Source organism: Haematobia irritans, chromosome 4 (assembly GCF_050003625.1).
Source record: "Haematobia irritans isolate KBUSLIRL chromosome 4, ASM5000362v1, whole genome shotgun sequence".
In the NCBI taxonomy this organism is placed as follows: domain Eukaryota; kingdom Metazoa; phylum Arthropoda; class Insecta; order Diptera; family Muscidae; genus Haematobia; species Haematobia irritans.
Window position 1 is genome coordinate 195,694,753 of NC_134400.1, and position 20,436 is coordinate 195,715,188.

General features: G+C 33.5%; 1 protein-coding gene across 2 annotated transcripts in view; it reads left to right on the forward strand.

Moving 5' to 3' along the window:
- Positions 1 to 1,516: 1,516 nt before the first annotated feature.
- The window catches only part of LOC142236099 (ras-related and estrogen-regulated growth inhibitor), a 54,890-nt gene continuing 35,970 nt past the window's right edge, over positions 1,517 to 20,436 (forward strand). Inside the window, exons 1-2 of one of the 2 annotated variants that reach the window (XM_075307348.1) lie at positions 1,517 to 1,663; positions 6,168 to 6,570. In XM_075307348.1, coding sequence (XP_075163463.1) covers positions 6,483 to 6,570 — 88 coding nt within the window. In that variant the 5' untranslated portion in view covers positions 1,517 to 1,663; positions 6,168 to 6,482. The remainder of the gene's footprint in view (positions 1,664 to 6,167; positions 6,571 to 20,436) is intronic. The other variant, XM_075307347.1, reaches the window with a different exon arrangement.

Below are 20,436 nucleotides of genomic sequence, written 5' to 3' on the forward strand. Positions count from 1 at the left end.
AAAATTTTATTTCTGTAGAAAATTTTTTTAAAATTTTATTTCTATAGAAAATTTTGTCATATTTTATTTCTATAAACAATTTTCTCAAAATTTTATTTCTATAAAAAATTTTGTCAAAATGTTATTTCTATAGAAATTTTTTTGTCAAAATTTTATTTTTATAGGAAATTTTGTCCAAACTTCATTTCTGTAGAAATTTTTGTCAAAGTTTTTGTTTCTATAGAAAATTTTGTCAAAATTTTATTTCCATATTTTAGTTCTATAAAAAATGTTGTCAAAATTTTATTTCTATAAAAATTTTTGTCAAAATGTTACTTCTATAGAAAATTTTTGTCAAAATTTTATTTTTATAGGAAATTTTGTCCAAACTTTATTTCTATAGAATTTTTTTTTTTCAAAATTTTATTTCTATAGAAAATTTTTGTTAAAATTTTATTTCCATAGAAAATTTTGTCAAAATTTTATTTCCATACAAAATTTTGTAAAAATTTTATTTCTATAAAAAATTTTGTCAAAATTTTATTTCCATATAAAATTTTGTCAAAATTTTATTTTTATTGAAAATTTTGTCAAAATTTTATTTCTATAAAAAAATTTATTAAGATTTTATTTCTATAGAAAATTTTGTCAAAATTTTATTATTATAGAAAATTTTGTCAAAATTTTATTTCTATAGAAAGTTTTGTCAGAATTTTATTTCGTTAGAAAATGTTGTGAAAATTTTATTTCCATAGAAAATTTTGTCAAAATTTTATTTCCATAGAAAATTTTGTCAAAATTTTATTTCCATAGAAAATTTTGTCAAAATTTTATTTCCATAGAAAATTTTGTCAAAATTTTATTTCTATACAAATTTTTGTCAAAATTTTATTTCCATAGAAAATTTTGTCAAAATTTTATTTTTATTGAAATTTTTGTCAAAATTTTATTTCTATAAAAAATTTTATTAAGATTTTATTTCTATAGAAAATTTTGTCAAAATTTTATTATTATAGAAAATTTTGTAAAAATTTTATTTCTATAGAAAGTTTTGTCAGAATTTTATTTCGTTAGAAAATGTTGTCAAAATTTTATTTCCATAGAAAATTTTGTCAAAATTTTATTTCCATCGAAAATTTTGTCAAAATTATATTTTTATTGAAAATTTTGTGAAAATTTTATTTCTATAGAAAATTTTTTCAAAATTTTATTTCTATAGAAAATTTTGTCAGAATTTTATTTCTATAGAAAATTTTGTCAGAATTTTATTTCAAAGGTCATCTGTTTGTTGCAGATGTTAATTTATGTGGACAATCCCAACCCATAGTGCATAGCCAGCAAGAGTAAAAACAACATCATAAGAACAATGTTCTTAGCTGATCTCTGTACCTTGCGAGTATGCATGGATGGGCGAGTAAAGCGTTTTATGCTTGTTTTCGGTGTTCGTTCTTTTTTTTTTTGCTTAAAATTTTCTATTTTCTTAAATGAGATTATTTTCTCAGCGATCAATTTTAGTACAAATCTGCAAACGGTGAAAACAACATATACAAAATCGTTGTTTCTAATCGAAATAATTTTTGTTACCAAAAAACAAATAATAAATAAAATAATAAAAAAAAAATTAACAAACGAGAAGAAAAAAGCGATTTTGATTAAAAAAAATTATATTTTATAATATAAAAAGGTGATATAATAAAAAAAAATATTTTATATAAAACAAAAAATATAAAAGTGAATAGTTTTCAGTGGCCCATAATGTGAAGAATTTTTTTTTGTGTTTCAAAACAAAAAAAAAAATGTCAAACCCATTAAACGGAAAACAATTAACAAAACCAATTAGAAATCACTAAAGATGTTTTTCATTTAATGAAACAAGAAAAAAAAATTGAAAATAAAGTGTGTTCGGGATGAGCGAGCTAGATATGTGACGTTCTTCTTCATATATAAAACATTTCCTCATTCATCTTCTTCACCTTCTCTGACCTACCTTAGCAGTTTGCCTGCTGATTGTCCGTCTACCATCAGATCTTCTATTCCATAAATATTTTGACATTGAAAATTTTGAAACAAAAGACTGAAAAATAGATTTTCAAAAAAATAAAAAAAATCGGTGTGGTGTCTTTTCTTTGTTGTTGTTGCTATAGGGAATTTAATGATTTTCTGTTTTAACCAACTCGTGTATAGGTTTGTGAACGTGTGTATATTTTAAACTGAAATAAAAACAATTAAAATATTTCGAAATGTGAAAATATGAAGCTTGTGGTTAAACAATTGAAATTAAATATTAAAGAATTCGAAAAAAAAAATTAAAATAAAAAAACAAAATGTAGGGAATTAATAAATTTAATATTAAAAAAAAGAAATATTTTGAAGCATTTTTAAAATAGCCACAAAAAAGTTACTATATTAAAAGAAATGATAATAATATTAATAATTTAATTAAAAATAATTAATAATGTCAATCAAGTCAAATTAATATTTTATTTAATTAGGTTAGGTTTATATTCCAGGGCACAAAAATATTTTATAAAAAAATCTAAAAAATTTAAAACGTTTTTAAAAAAAAATTAATAAATAAATATTAAATAATTCCAAAATTTTATATACAAAAACAAGTTTTAGTTTCCACATCGTTTTGAGTATTCGTGAGATTGAAATAAAGTGCTTTTGTAGTTTTATAGTACGAGTACATGAAATCGAAATAATTTGTAGGAAAAAAAAACAAGTGAGTAAAGTAAAAAGTCGGGCGGGACCGACTATATGATACCCTTTGAGGTCTGAGAACAAGAACAAGTCGCTAGGAGCCAGATCTGGAGAATCCTGTGGGTGGGGAAGCAATTCGAAGCCCAATTCATGAATTTTTGCCATCGTTCTCAATGACTTGTGGCACGCTGCGTTGTCTTGGTGGAACAATACTTTTTTATACCCTCCACCATAGGATGGGGGGTATATTAACTATGTCATTCCGTTTGTAACACATCGAAATATTGCTCTAAGACCCCATAAAGTATATATATTCTGGGTCGTGGTGAAATTCTGTCCGTTCGTCCGTCCGTCTGTTGAAATCACGCTAACTTCCGATCGAAACAACCTATCGACTTGAAACTTGGCACAAGTAGTTGTTATTGGTGTAGGTCGGATGGTATTGCAAATGAGCCATATCGGTCCACTTTTACGTATAGCCCCCATATAAAGGGACCCTCAGATTTGGCTTGTGGAGCCTCAAAGAGAAGCAAATTTCATCCGATTCGGCTGAAATTTGGTACATGGTGTTGGTATATAGTCTCTAACAACCATGCAAAAATTGGTCCACATCGGTCCATAATTATATATAGCCCCCATATAAACCGATCCCCAGATTTGGCTTGCGGAGCCTCAAAGAGAAGCAAATTTCATCCGATTCGGCTGAAATTTGGTACATGGTGTTGGTATATGGCCTCTAACAACCATGCAAAAATTAATCCACATCGGTCCATAATTATATATAGCCCCCATATAAACCGATCCCCAGATTTGGTTTGCGGAGCCTCAAAGAGAAGCAAATTTCATCCGATCCGGCTGAAATTTGGTAGATGGTGTTGGTATATGGTCTCTACAAACCATGCAAAAATTGGTCCACATCGGCCTATAATTACATATAGCCCCCATATAAACCGATCCCCAGATTTAACTTGTGGAGCTTCTAACAGAAGCATGTTTTATCCGATCCGGCTGAAATTTGGTACATGGTGTTGGTATATGGTCTCTAATAACCATGCAAAAATTGGTCTACATCGGTCCACAATTATATATAGCCCCCATATAAACCATTCTCCAGATTTGACCTCCGGAGCCTCTTGGAAGAGCAAAATTCATCCGATCCGGTTCAAATTTGGAACGTGGTGTTAGTATATGGCCGCTAAAAAAAAAAATGGTCCATATCGGTCTATAGTTATATATAGCCTATCTCCAATCACACAAAAAGTGGTCCATATCGATATCGGTTCCCAGCAAAAAAATTTGGAAGTTCTTCTCAAGGCACAACTTTAAAAGAACTTCCAAAAATGCTCTCCCAACGATGTTCTTTATTTTAACTGCACTTGAAGTTCATTTGAGCCAATTTCTTTATAACTCGCTGTTTTCATATTTTTAATGGGTAATTAATTGTTTTGTGTTTCAAATAGGTTAAAAACAGATTAAGAATTAATAAAATGATACAAATTATTTAAATTTAGCCGAAAAAAATGCTAATCCTTTGTAGAAAAATTTCGTATTTTTGAAAATATTTGATAACAAAAGTTCCAGACAAGCGTTATAAGGCATTAAAAATCATAAAAAAATTTAAAAATTATTTATTTGTCAAAATATCACAAAATTTCTTAATTCACATCCAAAACACTGAATTCGCCTCACACCTTAAGAAGTGATGCAAATTCAGTGCAGCGGCTGTTGAAATGGTGGACATCCGTCCAATGACAAGCCCATGTTAAATTCATCGCTTCTGCGCCACTTCCGGATCCAAAAAGAACATTTTCACTACTTTTTTGGCGACGCTTTGTTTGCTGGGTTCATAATTATGGTTGCCACTCGAGCCAAAAATAATCTACCAAAATTTTATTTCTATAGAAATTTTTTTCAAAATTTTATTTTTATAGAAAATTTTGTCAAAATTTTATTTCTATAGAAAATTTTGTTAGAATTGTATTCGGTTCATAATCATGGTTGCCACTCGGGCCAAAAATAATCTACCAAAAATCTACCATTTGTATAGAAAATTTTGTCAAAATTTTATTTAAAAAAAAAAAATTGTCAACATTTTATTTATATAGAAAATTTTGTTAAAATTTTATTTCTGTAGAAAATATTGTCAAATTTTTTTATTTCTATAAAAATTTTGTCAAAATTTTATTTCTATAAAAATTTTGTCAAAATTTTATTTCCAAAAAAAAAAATTGTCAACATTTTATTTATATAGAAAATTTTGTTAAAATTTTATTTCTGTAGAAAATATTGTCAAATTTTTTTATTTCTATAAAAATTTTGTCAAAATTTTTTTTCTATAAATTTTTTTTGAAAATTTTATTTCTATAGAAAATTTTATTAAAATTTTATTTCTATAGAAAATTTTGTCAAAATTGTATGTCTATAGAAAATTTTGTCAAACTGAATTATATACGTATTTGATCGATCTTTTTTGATTTAATATATACCACGTATGGACTTACATACAATTTAGGAGACGGTGTTAGGAGGTTTTAAGATACCTTGCCATCGGCAAGCGTTATCGCAACTTAAGTAATTCGATTGTGGATGGCAGTGTTTCTACGCAATCCATAGTGGAGGGTACATAAGCTTCGGACTGGCCGAACTTACGGCGGTATATACTTGTCCTTCTTCATATGGGGCCGTTTTGCCGCGATTTCGAACTTCAAACGCTCCAATGACGCCATATAGTAGTCACTGTTGATGGTTTTTCCCATCTCAAGATAATCGATAAAAATTATTCCATGCGCATCCCAAAAAACAGAGGCCATTACTTTGCCAGCGGACATTTGAGTCTTTCCACGCTTCGGAGACTGTTCACCGGTCGCTGTCCACTCAGTCGACTGTCGATTGAACTCAGGAGTGTAGTGATGAAGCCATGTCTCATCCATTGTCACATATCGACGGAAAAACTCGGGTGTATTACGAGTTAACAGCTGCAAACACAGCTCAGAATCATCAACACGTTGTTGTTTTTGGTCAAATGTGAGCTCGCGCGGCACCCATTTTGTACAGAGCTTCCGCATATCCAAGTATTGATGAAGGATATGACCAACACATTCCTTTGATATCTTGAAGGCCTCTGCTATATCGATCAACTTCATTTTACGGTCATTTAAAATCATTTTGTGGATTTTTTTTGATGTATTCGTCGGTAACCACGTCTTTCGGGCGTTCACTGCGTTCACCGTCCTCCGTGGTCATTTCATCACGCTGTGTTTCTTTTTCCAAGGTGATCATATATAAAATTCTAAACATTTCTTGAATAATAAAATATTATAAAAAATAAAAATTCTAATAATGAATATAAATGATTATAATTAAAATTCTTGAAAAAAAAAAAATATTTTTACAAACACATATTTTAAATTCCACAAATAATTTCCTATGTCTTTTGTGAGTGTGAATAAAGTGCGTGGTATTTTTTTTCTTATTTGATTTAATAGTTGAAATTCCTAAGCCTTTAGTTTTATACAATTTCCTATAACCACCCTGTAGAGTTGGCCATACCAGAAAACTAAGGAGCTAAATTAAAATAAATAATCAAAAACAACAAAATATAAACAAAACGAAGAACAACAAGATATACAATAAATTGAAAATATTTCGCATTGAGCGAAAACTAAACGTAAAGATAAAACTACGCCGCCATAAGAGATTCCCTCCATTCAGCCACCTTTGTCTCTCTTTCTCTGTGTATCGCAAACTATAATTTTTGCCACAGCAACAACAATAACAATAACAATAACAACAACAACATTATGACCACTAGGGGCATTAGACGTAAAAAATCCACTTTAACTGAATTGAAAATTGCTGTTGTTGGAGCGCCTGGCGTTGGTAAAAGCGGTACGTATTCCCTTTATATATATATATATATATATATGGACTATTTAGATTTTTAAAATGTTTGATGGACATATAAACTTGTAGCACACATAGGAGAAGACACAGTGGAAGGAAAGTGATAAAAAAAAACGAAAATAGAGTTTTCAAAATAAGGGACCCATAACCGTATGAACATGAATATTTTTAATTTTCTGAGACGTTGCCTTAGGCTTTCTAACTATGTGAATATGTCGTTGTCCAGGAGTGATTTCCACAGTTTGTAGTCAGCATTAATGTCTACAGGAATCCTTAAGGATTCTGAGCGAAAGTTTTGTGTTCTTTAAAAAAGAGACATTCCTTCATCTCGACTTTGGAAAATAAAACAAAACCATGTAAAATTCATTGGAGATGATCCAATTTTGCACTACTTCCGGATCACAGATTGGGGATCCAAACTACTTTTTTGGAAGCTCTTTTTTTGCTGGGAAGTATATACGGCCAAAAGTTCGGCCAGGCCGAATCTTGTGTACCCTCCACCATGGATTGCGTAGAAACTTCTACGAAAGACTGTCATCCACAATCGAATTACTTGGGTTGTGGTATCTTAAATTGTGAGTTAGTCCATACGTGGTATATATTAGACAAAACAGGTATGTATAGGTAAGTCTACAAATAATTACGAATCAATATGGACTTTTGCACGGTACGTAGAGAGCCAGAATTGAATTATGGGGATCGCTTATATGGGGGCTATATTATACAATTATAAACTTGATATGGACCAATTTTTTGTGATTGGGGATCGATTTATCAGAGGGCTATATATAACTATAGACCGATATGGACCTAGTTAGGCATGGTTGTTAACGGCCATATACTAGCACAATGTACCAAATTTCAACAGACTCGGATGAAATTTGTTCCTCCAAGAGGCTCCAAAACCAAATATCGGGATCGGTTTATATGGGGCCTAATATATATGATTCTGGACTGATATGGACCTTTTTTGGCATGATTGTTAAATATCATATACTACCACCACGTACTAAATTTCAACCAGATCGGATGAATTTTGCTTCTCCAAAAGGCACCGGAGGCCAAATTTGTGGATCGGTTTATATGGGGGCTATATATAATTATGGACTGATATGAACCAATTCCTGCATGGTTGTTGGATACAATATACTAACATCACGTACCAAATTTCAACCGAATCGGTTGAATTTTGCTCTTCCAAGAGGCTCCGGAGGTCAAATCTGGTGATCGGTTTATATGGGGGCTATATATAATTATGGACCGATTTCGACCAATTTGTGCATGGGTGTTTGAGGCCATATATTAACACCACGTACCAAATTTCAACTGAATCAAATGAATTTTGGTCTTACAAGATGCTCCGGAGGTCACATCTGGTGATCGGCTTGTATGGGGGCTATATATAATTATGGACCGATCTTGACCAATTTTTGCATGGTTGTTAGAGACCATATACTAACACCATGTACCAAATTTCAGCCGGATCGGATGAAATTTGCTTCTCTTAGAGGCTCCGCAAGCCAAATCGGGGGATCGGTTTATATGGGGGCCATATGTAATTATTGACCGATGTGGACCAATTTTTGAATGGTTTCTAGAGACCATACACTAACACCATGTACCAAATTTCAGCCGGATCGGATGAAATTTGTTTCTCTTAGAGGATCTGCAAGCCAAATTTGGGGGGTCCGTTTATATGGGGGCTATACGTAAAAGTGGACCGATGTGGACCAATTTTTGCATGGTTGTTAGAGATCATATACTAACACTATGTACCAAATTTCAGTCGGATCGGATGAAAGTTGCTTCTCTTAGAGGCTCCGCTAGCCAAATCGGGGGATAGGTTTATATGGGGGCTATATGTAATTATGGACCGATATGGACCAATTTTTGCATGGTTGTTAGAGATTATATACTAACACTATGTACCAAATTTCAGTCGGATCGGATGAAATTTGCTTCTCTTAGAGGATTCGCAAGCCAAATTTGGGGGTCTGTTTATATGGGGGCTATACGTAAAAGTGGACCGATGTGAACCAATTTTTGCATGATTGTTAGAGACCATATACTTACACCATGCACCAAATTTCAGCCGGATTAGATGAAATTTGCTTCTCTTAGAGGATTCTCAAGCCAAATTTGGGGATCCGTTTATATGGGGACTATACGTAAAAGTGGACCGATGTTGCCCATTTGCAATACCATCCGACCTACATCAATAAAAACTACTTTGGCCAAGTTTCAAGTCGATAGCTTGTTTCGTTCGGAAGTTAACGTGATTTCAACAGACGGACGGACATGCTCAGATCGACTCAGAATTTCACCACGACCCAGAATATAACAGGTTGGCTGATAAGTCCCCGGTCTAACAAAGAAAAACACATTTTTTTGTCAAAATTCGTTTTTATTATTCAACATAGTTCCCTTCATGAGCGATACAACGATTATAACGACCTTTCAATTTTTTGATACCATTTTGGTAGTACTCCTTCGCTTTTGCCTCAAAATAGGCCTCAGTTTCGGCGATCACCTCTTCATTGCAGCCAAATTTGTTCCCTGCGAGCATCCTTTTGAGGTCTGAGAACAAGAAAAAGTCGCTGGGGGGCCAGATCTGGAGAATACGGTGGGTGGGGAAGCAATTCGAAACCCAATTCATGAATTTTTGCCATAGTTCTCAATGACTTGTGGCACGGTGCGTTGGCTTGGTGGAACAACACTTTTTTCTTCTTCACATGGGGACGTTTTGCCGCGATTTCGACCTTCAAACGCTGCAATAACGCCATATAATAGTCACTGTTGATGGTTTTTCCCTTCTCAAGATAATCGATAAAAATTATTCCATGCGCATCCCAAAAAAACGGAGGCCTTTTGAGTCTTTCCACGCTTCGGAGACGGTTCACCGGTCTATGTCCACTCAGCCGACTGTCGATTGGACTCAGGAGTGTAGTGATGGAGCCATGTTTCATCCATTGTCATATATCGACGGAAAAACTTGGGTGTATTACGAGTTAATAGCTGCAAACACCGCTCAGAATCATCAACACGTTGTTGTTTTTGGTCAAATGTGAGCCCGCGCGGCACCCATTTTGCACACACGCAAAGAAAAAAAACGTTTGGAAAACATGTACCGAAAACGTTTTTCTTTTGTTAGAGTTTTTTTGAATTGCTTCGAAAATTTTAAACTTTTATCACCAAAAAAATTCGTTTGTTACAAAATTTTTATTTTTTCAATAAAAAAAGTTATTTTTGAAATAACAACACAGTCCATTTCGTTTATATCAAACACTGTTCTTTTCTGACTTTAGGTCTTTAATACGACACATTTTACAGTTCAAAATTTAATATAGTACAATGTAATGTTGAACATTTTTTTGGAATCTTCCGAATATATCTGGAATATATGTAAAAAAAACAAAAGCAAAAAAAAAAAACTTTGGCCGAAGCAGGGATCGAACCCACGACCCTTGGCATGAGAGTCGGACGTAGCTACCACTGCTCCACGGTGCCAAACTAAATGTTTTTTTCTGTTAAATAAACTTTGTTTATTCGGTTCGTTTATCACAAAAAGGATATACTTTTCTTCCAAATACACTTCCTTACAGCGAAAAGCAAATGAGAAACGAACTTTGTTTGTCTAAAATTTCGTTTGGGAGGAAAGAATTATTTTTTTGCGTGCAGAGCTTCCGCATATCCAAATATTGATGAATGATATGACCAACACATTCCTTTGATATCTTTAAGGCCTCTGCTATCTCGATCAACTTCATTTTACGGTCAATCAAAATCATTTTATGGATTTTTTTGATGTTTTCGTCGGTAACCACCTCTTTCGGGCGTCCACTGCGTTCACCGTCCTCCGTGCTCATTTCACCACGCTTGAATTTTACATACCAATCAATTATTGTTGATTTCCCTGGGGCAGAGTCCGAAAACTCATTATCAAGTCTAGTTCTTGCTTCCACCGTATTTTTTCCCCTTCAGAAAACAGTATTTTATCAAAACACGAAATTCCTTTTTTTTCCATTTTTTTTCACAATAACAAAAGTTGCTTCACAAAAGACGCTCTATCTCACAAACTACACGCAAAGAAAAAAAACGTTTGGAAAACGTGTACCGAAAACGTTTTTCTTTTGTTAGAGTTTTTTGAATTGCTTCGAAAATTTTAAACTTTTATCACCAAAAAAATTCGTTTGTTACAAAGTTATAATTTTTTCAATAAACAAAGTTATTTTTGAAACAACAACAGAGTCCATTTCGTTTATATCAAACACTGTTCTTTTCTGACTTTTGGTCTTTGATAAAACACATTTTACAGTTCAAAATTTAATATAGTACAATGTAATGTTGAACATTTTTTTCGGAATCTTCCGAACATATGTAGAATGTATGTAAAAAAAAAAAAAAAAAACTTTGGTCGAAGCAGGGATCGAACCCACGACCCTTGGCATGAGAGTCAGACGTAGCAACCACTGCTCCACGGTGCCAAACTAAATGTTTGTTTCTGTTAAATAAACTTTGTTTATGCGGTTCGTGGGCGCCGCAAGCTATGCTATATAAATATAACTTATACGGATATTTATCTATTGATGACCATAACAGGTACATAGCTCAGTGGTTAGTGTGTTGGCTTACAAAGTGCATGGTCCGCGGTTCGATTCTCCGTCCAGGCGAAAGGTAAAAAAATTTTAAAAATTTATAAAATCGTATAATTTCTTCTACATTGTTTGTATTACAGAAAAAGGTGCTAAGAACTAAAAATCTTCGTGGAAGTGAGAAAGATGTGAAGGAAAATGCAATTAGCCAGAAAAAAATTTTTTTTTGAGTTAGTCTTTATGAAATTGTTTTTACATCCTGGAAAAGAATAAACGTTTATCACAAAAAGTATATACTTTTCTTCCAAATACACTTCCTTACAGCGAAAAGCAAATGAGAAACGAACTTTGTTTGTCTAAAATTTCGTTTGGGAGGAAAGAATTATTTTTTTGCGTGTAATTGACTTACAGACGTCAAATTTTGACTCGAATCATTTGAAGGTTGGTACTATATAAAAATAATATGCATTTAATACTAGCGACGCCGTCTATGTGTCAGACCGGGGACTTATCAGCCAACCTGTTATATATATATATACTTTATGGGGTCTTAGAGCAATATTTCCACCATCCTATGGTGGAGGGTATAAAAATGTATTTTATTTCAAACTTTGAAATCGAAGCAACAAAATGTTTCAAAAATTTCGATTCATCTCATATCTTCACCATGGATGGGATCGCAACATCTTATGGATGAACTAAGGAGTGGATGTCAAATCTGTGGACAATGGTTTGTACTCTAGATATATTTTTTTAGAGAATTCAAAATAACTCCATGTACCCCATTTCTATCATGTAAATTTGGAGATTGTGATTCAGCTTGGATCCTGTTTGATTCGAATGTTTGTAGGAGTTAAAATCGCGGACTAGTTGAGATAAAAAACAAGAAAGGCAACTCTAAAGTCGGGCGGACCCGACAATATTATACCCTGCACAATTCGTTAGATTTCGCCAAGATATTTCGTGAATTGTGAGTTTTTGGACAATAACATATTTGGCCAAATCAGAAGCCGAAGGCTTAATTTCACTTTAACCGATTCTGTGAAAAGTATGCAATTGCGCTGTATGGCATTCTGGCCATATTTCTTCAAATCGGAAGAACATATATATGGAGGCTTTATCTAAATCTGAGCCGATTTGGATTTGAAGAATGTGAAATGTACTCAATGTGTAAAATATCAAGTCAAGTCTTGGTTAGTCTCGTGGGTAATATATGTGTATTAGTGTCATTTCCCCCCCTTCAAACCAACATATATTGGAGCTATAACAAAAGGAAATAATAATAAAATACTTAATAAAAAACTGAACTTCTCTGATTAAAACATTTGATATGGGTAGCGTTATTTAGATAGCGGGACCAATTTTTTCTTTTATAATTCGATTATATGTACTTCGAGCGTTGATCAACTCAACCGAATGATGAAGGTGACAGCAGAATTTATTGGTTGACAAAATCAACTCTTTATGCCATGTAAGCCCTCCTTGCCATCGTTCGATTGGCAGGACCGAATTATTTGGGAGACATAACTGCTAAGTGATAGTAGCTGCAACTACCAAACTAAGGTTGGCAATAAATTCGATCGTCCCAACCAATCTGTATTCTCTGTGTTCACCCAGAGAAAGGTTTGGTTGAAATTCGATCACGACAATAAAAAGATAGTTGAGGCCCATTAGTTTTAGTTGTATGAACCATATGTCAGTTATTTCTTTTATTTAATATTTGGTATAACCAATAAAATATCAATACAGTCAAATGCTAGTACTCACGACCAAATATTGATTGTTATAAATCTATTAATTAAAATCAACTTTCATTCTGTTCCGTACTGTTGTGTTACCAGATTTATTTTTTAAAATTGTCTCGGAAACCGACAGAATGTTTGTACTATAAATAAATTGGTTGTGATAACAAATTTGGTAGTTATTAGTGGGACATGTTGCTGCAACATTTATTTGGAAAAAGTCTCATGTCTCGAATATTTATTGAAGACAAGGAAAATTCCCAATAGTTTATTGCTTGAGAAAGTTGGGAAATTATGGAAAATCCAGGAGTTTGTGCACAGTTATGACCAACTTTATTAAAAGGATTGAAGGTCAATTCTTTAGATGGTCCTTCCTATACCAAAGGTAATGCTCATCAAAAAGTTAGTGTTGAAGCCAAACAGCCTAACTCTGACTTTGTGAGAGAGTCCAACTTTTAAGCAACACCAAGATTATTAACGCTTTCGTACCTCAAGTTCGGACACCAATAATAGTCTGTTTCAAAGGGAAGGAAAAAGAATTATTCAAAACGTTTGTAATATGAACAAATTATTGAATTTCAGTTCACCCATCATGTAATGGCCGGTAAAAATCCGAAATTTGATAATAGTAACAGTCAACAAGACCACTTTCTTTAGTTGGAGCATATTATTCTAGAAAACGCGAATATTTGCAAATGAAAATACAGGTAAGTTTTCGACGGGATAAATTGTTATAAACTTTTCATGGTTCTTAGTTATAGGAACAACCCCAAAATTGAATCCTTGTTCCGAACATCATTAGAATGGATGGAGAAATGCGACTTCTGTCTTACGAGAAACAAATATACGGCCAGCTAAAGCCAGTCAACTCAGGGTGTGAATCAAAACCGATGAGTGAATTCAACCTGGAACCAAGAACTAATAATTCAAGTAGGCACGCAAACTGAAATTATTATCGTCTGACCAAAGAGTGGTTCAGGGTAAAACCCGTGGATAAATTTATTTCACGAATTATATAGTTAGTTGCAAATAAACAATAAATATATGTAAATTGTAAAATATTGGTTGTTCCAATAATCCAACAGACTGCTATGCCAGACAATTGTTGGTTGTCCTAACTAACAACAAAATGGAATGGTTGTGATACACAATTTCAGTTGGTTGTAGTAACAAATAATGTAGGTTAAATTCTGATAGTAGACGGAACCAAATAATTTGGTTGGCAAAAAAATTGGTTGCCACAACAAATTTGTTTTCTGTGTGTTAATTAATATTTTAGGGATCTGATTCTGAGGGGAAGATTGTAGGGTTGTCCTGTTTGGCATAAACATTTCCGCCTCCCTTGCAGTACCTCTGCAACAAAAGAGAAGGACCATAATATATCAATAGTGTAATTTCAGTTTGAGTCTTGGCAAAGATTAAATATATTGTACATGGAATTCATCTTAGTTCTACGTTGCGTTTCTTTAAAAATCGGATTTAGTTATCAATTCATATTGTAGTTTATCTAAGAGATATATCTATATTTATCTATCTATATATATCTATATATGTGTACATACACAGAGAATACAGATTGGTTGTGACAATCGAATTTATTGCCAACCTCCTTTTGGCAGTTGTAGCAACTAAAGGGTGATTTGTTAAGAGCTTGATAACTTTTTTTTTTAAAAAACCGCATAAAATTTGCAAAATCTCATCGGTTCTTTATTTGAAACGTTAGATTGGTCCATGACATTTACTTTTTGAAGATAATTTCATTTAAATGTTGACCGCGGCTGCATCTTAGGTGGTCCATTCGGAAAGTCCAATTTTGGGCAACTTTTTCGAGCATTTCGGCCGGAATAGCCCGAATTTCTTCGGAAATGTTGTCTTCCAAAGCTGGAATAGTTGCTGGCTTATTTCTGTAGACTTTAGACTTGACGTAGCCCCACAAAAAATAGTCTAAAGGCGTCAAATCGCATGATCTTGGTGGCCAACTTACCGGTCCATTTCTTGAGATGAAATGTTCTCCGAAGTTTTCCCTCAAAATGGCCATAGAATCGCGAGCTGTGTGGCATGTAGCGCCATCTTGTTGAAACCACATGTCAACCAAGTTCAGTTCTTCCATTTTTGGCAACAAAAAGTTTGTTAGCATCGAACGATAGCGATCGCCATTCACCGTAACGTTGCGTCCAACAGCATCTTTGAAAAAATACGGTCCAATGATTCCACCAGCGTACAAACCACACCAAACAGTGCATTTTTCGGGATGCATGGGCAGTTCTTGAACGGCTTCTGGTTGCTCTTCACTCCAAATGCGGCAATTTTGCTTATTTACGTAGCCATTCAACCAGAAATGAGCCTCATCGCTGAACAAAATTTGTCGATAAAAAAGCGGATTTTCTGCCAACTTTTCTAGGGCCCATTCACTGAAAATTCGACGTTGTGGCTCGTTAGTAAGTCTATTCATGATGAAATGTCAAAGCATACTGAGCATCTTTCTCCTTGACACCATGTCTGAAATCCCACGTGATCTGTCAAATACTAATGCATGAAAATCCTAACCTCAAAAGAATCACCCTTTACCAGTTGGCAGTTGTGTCACCCGACTGATTCGGTCGGCACAACTAATATCTCATATGGTGTTGGTTGGGTCTGCCGACGACATCGGTTATAGCTACCTTCATCATACGGTTCTGTTGCCCGACCTTAATATTACTCCTGACTGAATTAAAAACCAATTCCTTCCCAATCAAATATTATATTTTATTTTATTTAAATATATGTATAGTATAAATCTAAAAACAATGTATTTGATATCAAATCATGAAAATGGCTCGATTATGTTCGTTATAAATCAGCTCGTATATCCTTCGCCATGAATTGGAAATCACCCTATGCGGCAAAAATCAAGAACATGTGGTCAAGGAGTGCACCTATTTAAATGATATGGACGCAAAATGTAAAATCTGAAATTTTGCCGACTTCACCAGCTATCGAGAAAGTTCATATTTCTTTTGTTCAGTTACCAACCTCTCTGGCCAGTATTTTACTAAAGTAAAAGGAAAAGGTTGTGGTTAATTGATCGAGTTAAAGACTAGACGATGCTAGGGATAAAAACCTGTCGAAACTGTATCGATTGGTACATACAACTGGTACCTCGCAGCACAAAGGGCGTTTTCCCATGGCCATTGATTCTGATCCAAACTATTTCCTCCCGAGTTCTTCAGATAATTTGGTAGATGTTTCTATAGAAGATTTAAGAAATTGCCGCTGCTGAGAATTCTACCGTTTTAATTTGAAATCGTCTGTTTTGACATGAAATTAATATTTTAATAGAACTGACATTTGTAACATAACTCAAATTATATTCGGTTGTGAAAACCATCCGTAAGTGCTGATAACTAAGTGATAGTTTCGATAATTAATTGCGGCAGGTCGTGTCATCCGAATTCAGGCAAAAATGTTCTATATAGAGACATTTAGTTCCTACAACTGTATGTCTTCTAGCACAACCGTAAATCCATTGAAATATATGAAATACTGTAGTAAAGACCCACGTATGATTGTAAATATAGTATATATGTTGAGACAATTGATATTTAATTATAAAAGCAGAATGTTCATTACTTCAACCGATTTCCAAACAATCTCTTCTCTGTGTGTACGTGTATATGCATACACACAGAAAACAAATTTGTGGTGCCAACTGATTTATTTGGTCCCATCGACCATTAGAATATAACCGACAATATTTATTAGAGCAACCAATTCTTGTCAGGCACAACAATACATAAATTGTTTGGATAACTAAAATTTGAGCACATTAACACTCTAATTGGTAATCCCAACCAATAAAATTTCATTCGTTTGTTAAAACAACTAATTATTTTTTCGGACAACCTTATGAAATTAAGAAACCATCCTTTGAATTAAGTTTAATTTATATTTAATTTTATTACATATTAATATTTTTTGTATTGATTATTGAGCTAATAAAAAATCGTCATCTGTAGAACATTTTTGAACTGGAAAAGAAACTTCACAAAATAGCTAGTTGCGATGTTTGCAAACCAATCTGCATAATTTTCAGGCCCAAGGAGGTCCTCGGCCTATAAGAATTCTTTTAAACTTGTTATCTCCGATTTCATAAATCTTATTGGTGGACAGTTCTCCCTAACGAAATTTTTGCGTTAATATCCAATTTGGCATGATCGTGGTCTGATGGCAAAATTTGTCTAAAAGTACACGCCTTGCATGATTACATATACTTAGAACTGAATGGATATGTTTCAGTTGCGGTACTTATAATTACCGGATCGATTTTCAGCGTGACTCTGAACTCAGGCATGGATCATGAAATGTTATCGTTACATCGGAAGTCGTCACATTTGTTGAGATATCCCTAGAGGGAAGAAGGTAAAGAGTGAGGAGTATTAATTTAATTTGATGTTTAAGTTACTTACCACTTAAGAATACAGCTACCCAATTTAAAAATATACAAAAAATCTCTCAGACTTGGCCACTCTGAAAACCGGCACTTACCAAACGTGGACGGTTTTCTAACTGGACACCTGCCAAATGTGGACAAAAGTTAGACAACCGTTTGTGTCTTACATTCACTGTATATTTATAACTCACAGCAATCCTTTATGGACAGAATGTTCCCTAAATTTGAGAAAACTTCATCAAAATATTGAATTGAAATTTAAAGAATTTAAAGTTAATTAATTAGGCAAAACACAATATATTTGTTGTTATATACGTATATGTAGTCCATAGCAACCAATTCCCTTTATAACTATCAAATCTGTTAACACAACCAACTTAGTTGTTAAAAAGACCTTCAGTTGGGCATGGAAGCATATTGGCAAAACTAACACCACATATGGTGTTGATTGGGTCTGTCGACGACATTGGTTGTGGCAAACTTCATTATTCGGTTGTGTTGCCCAACCTAACTAATACTCATGACCGAATTAAAACTCAATTACTTTCCAGTTAAATATTTTATTTTATTTATATATGTATAGTAAAAATAAATTTAAATCGCTAAATGTATGTTTAATTTGAGGCAATATTAGATACAAAACTGTGTCTAGAACTTCTTTTTATTGCACTAAAATGAAATTACTTCGTAGAGCAAAATTTTATTTTCGGACGTTGAACTGTAAAATGTTTGTCGTTATGTAACTGATTTCGAAAACTATTTTATCTTTGGCGATAATAAAACGTTTTTGCAGCAAAACTTTTCAATTTTCACTATCCAAAAATAACATTTTGTTTTCGGAGTTGATCAAATTCCTCCTCTGCGTGCATAAAAACCGTTCCCGTATGTTTCTACATTTAATCATAAAGAAAAAACATTTGCCTGTAAGTAGGTCCAAATCACTCATTGGATGAAATAACCAGAACGTACCCATAATCTTTTCTCCAGCAATTTCCAGATATTGCATGTATAGCAATATGGAGGCATATTCCCATTTTCGTAAAGGACATCTCAAACGTTCAGAAATATTTCGAACCAATTTTTGAAATTTTGCATCCACAGCTAATATCGGTACTTCATTGGCATATCTTGCGGTCCATGTTAGAAGACAAATATAATAAATCCGATTTAAAATTTTTACATTTGTAAAAGTAAGTTTCCCTTCAACTTTAATAAATTAGCAATGATTAAAATGACATTTGAAAAAAAAAAATTAAAACAAGTATATACGGCCGTAAGTTCGGCCAGGCCAAAGCTTATGTACCCTCTACCATGGAAACTTCTACTAAAGACTGTCATCCACAATCGAATTACTTGGGTTGCGGTAACACTTGCCGATGGCAAGGTATCTTAAAACTTCCTAACACCGTCTTCTAAATTACAAGGTAGTCCATACGTAGTATATATTAAACTAAAAAAGGCCGATTAAATACGTATATAATTAAGTTTAAAGTTTCTATAGAAATAAAATTTAGACAAAATAAAATTTTGACAACATTTTCTATAGAAGTAAAATTTAAACAAAAATTTCTATAGAAATAAAATTTGGAAAAAATTTTCTATAGAAATAAAATTTGGAAAAAATTTTCTATAGAAATAAAATTTTGACAAAATTTTCTATAGAAATAAAATTTTTACAAAATTTTCTATAGAAATAAAATTTTGACAAAATTTTCTGTAGAAATAAAATTTTGACAAAATGTTCTATAGAAATAACATCTTGACAATGTTTTCCATAAAAATAAAATTTTGGTAGATTATTTTTGGCTCGAGTGGCAACCATGAATATGAACCGATATGGACCAATTTTTTTTTTGTGTGATTGGGGATCGGCTATATATAACTATAGACCGATATGGACCAATTTTGGCATGGATTTTAGCGGCCTTCTACTAACACCACGTTGCAAATTTCAACCGGATCGGATGAATTTTGCTCCTCCAAGAGGCTCCGGAGATCAAATCTGGGGAACGGTTTATATGGGGGCTATATATAATTATGGACCGATATGGACCAATTCTTGCGTGTTTGTTAGAGACCACTTTCTAACACCATGTTCAAAATTTCAGCCGGATCGGATGAAATTTTCGTTTCTTAGAGGCTCCGCAAGCCAAATCGGGGGATCGGTTTATATGGGGGCTATATATAATTATGGACCGATGTGGACCAATTTTTGCATGGTCATTAGAGAACATATACCAATACCATGTACCAAATTTCAGCCGGATCGGATGAAATTTGCTTCTCTTAGAGGCTCCACAAGCCAAAACGGGGGATCGGTTTATATGGGGGCTATATATAATTATGGACCAATGTGGACCAATTTTTGCATGGTTGTTAGAGACCATATACTAACACCATGTAACAAATTTCAGCCGGATCGGATGAAATATGCTTCTCTTAGAGGCTCCACAAGCGAAATCTGGGGATCGGTTTATATGGGGGCTATATATAATTAAGGACCGATATGGACCAATTTTTGCATGGTTGTTAGAGACCATATATTAAAATCATGTACCAAATTTCAGCCGGATCGGATGAAATTTGCTTCTCTTAGAGCAATCGCAAACCAAATTTGGGGGTCCGTTTATATGGGGGCTATACGTAAAAGTGGACCGATATGGCCCATTTGCAATACCATCCGACCTACATCAATAACAACTACTTGTGCCAAGTTTCAAGTCGATAGCTTGTTTCGTTCGGAAGTTAGCGTGATTTCAACAGACGGACGGACGGACGGACGGACGGACATGCTCAGATCGACTCAGAATTTCACCACGACCCGGAATATATATACTTTATGGGGTCTTAGAGCAAAATTTCGATGTGTTACAAACGGAATGACAAAGTTAATATACCCCCATCCTATGGTGGAGGGTATAATAACAGTCGGCAGTGGCTACCGTATGTAAGTTGTGATTATTAACTTTCAGTTACTAATTCGATTTGAAGTAGGTTGTATTGATCGATTTTGAGAAAATTTTTGGAATGGAGAGACATTTGGTTGCTACAACTATTTGTCTTGCATCACAAACGAAAATCCATT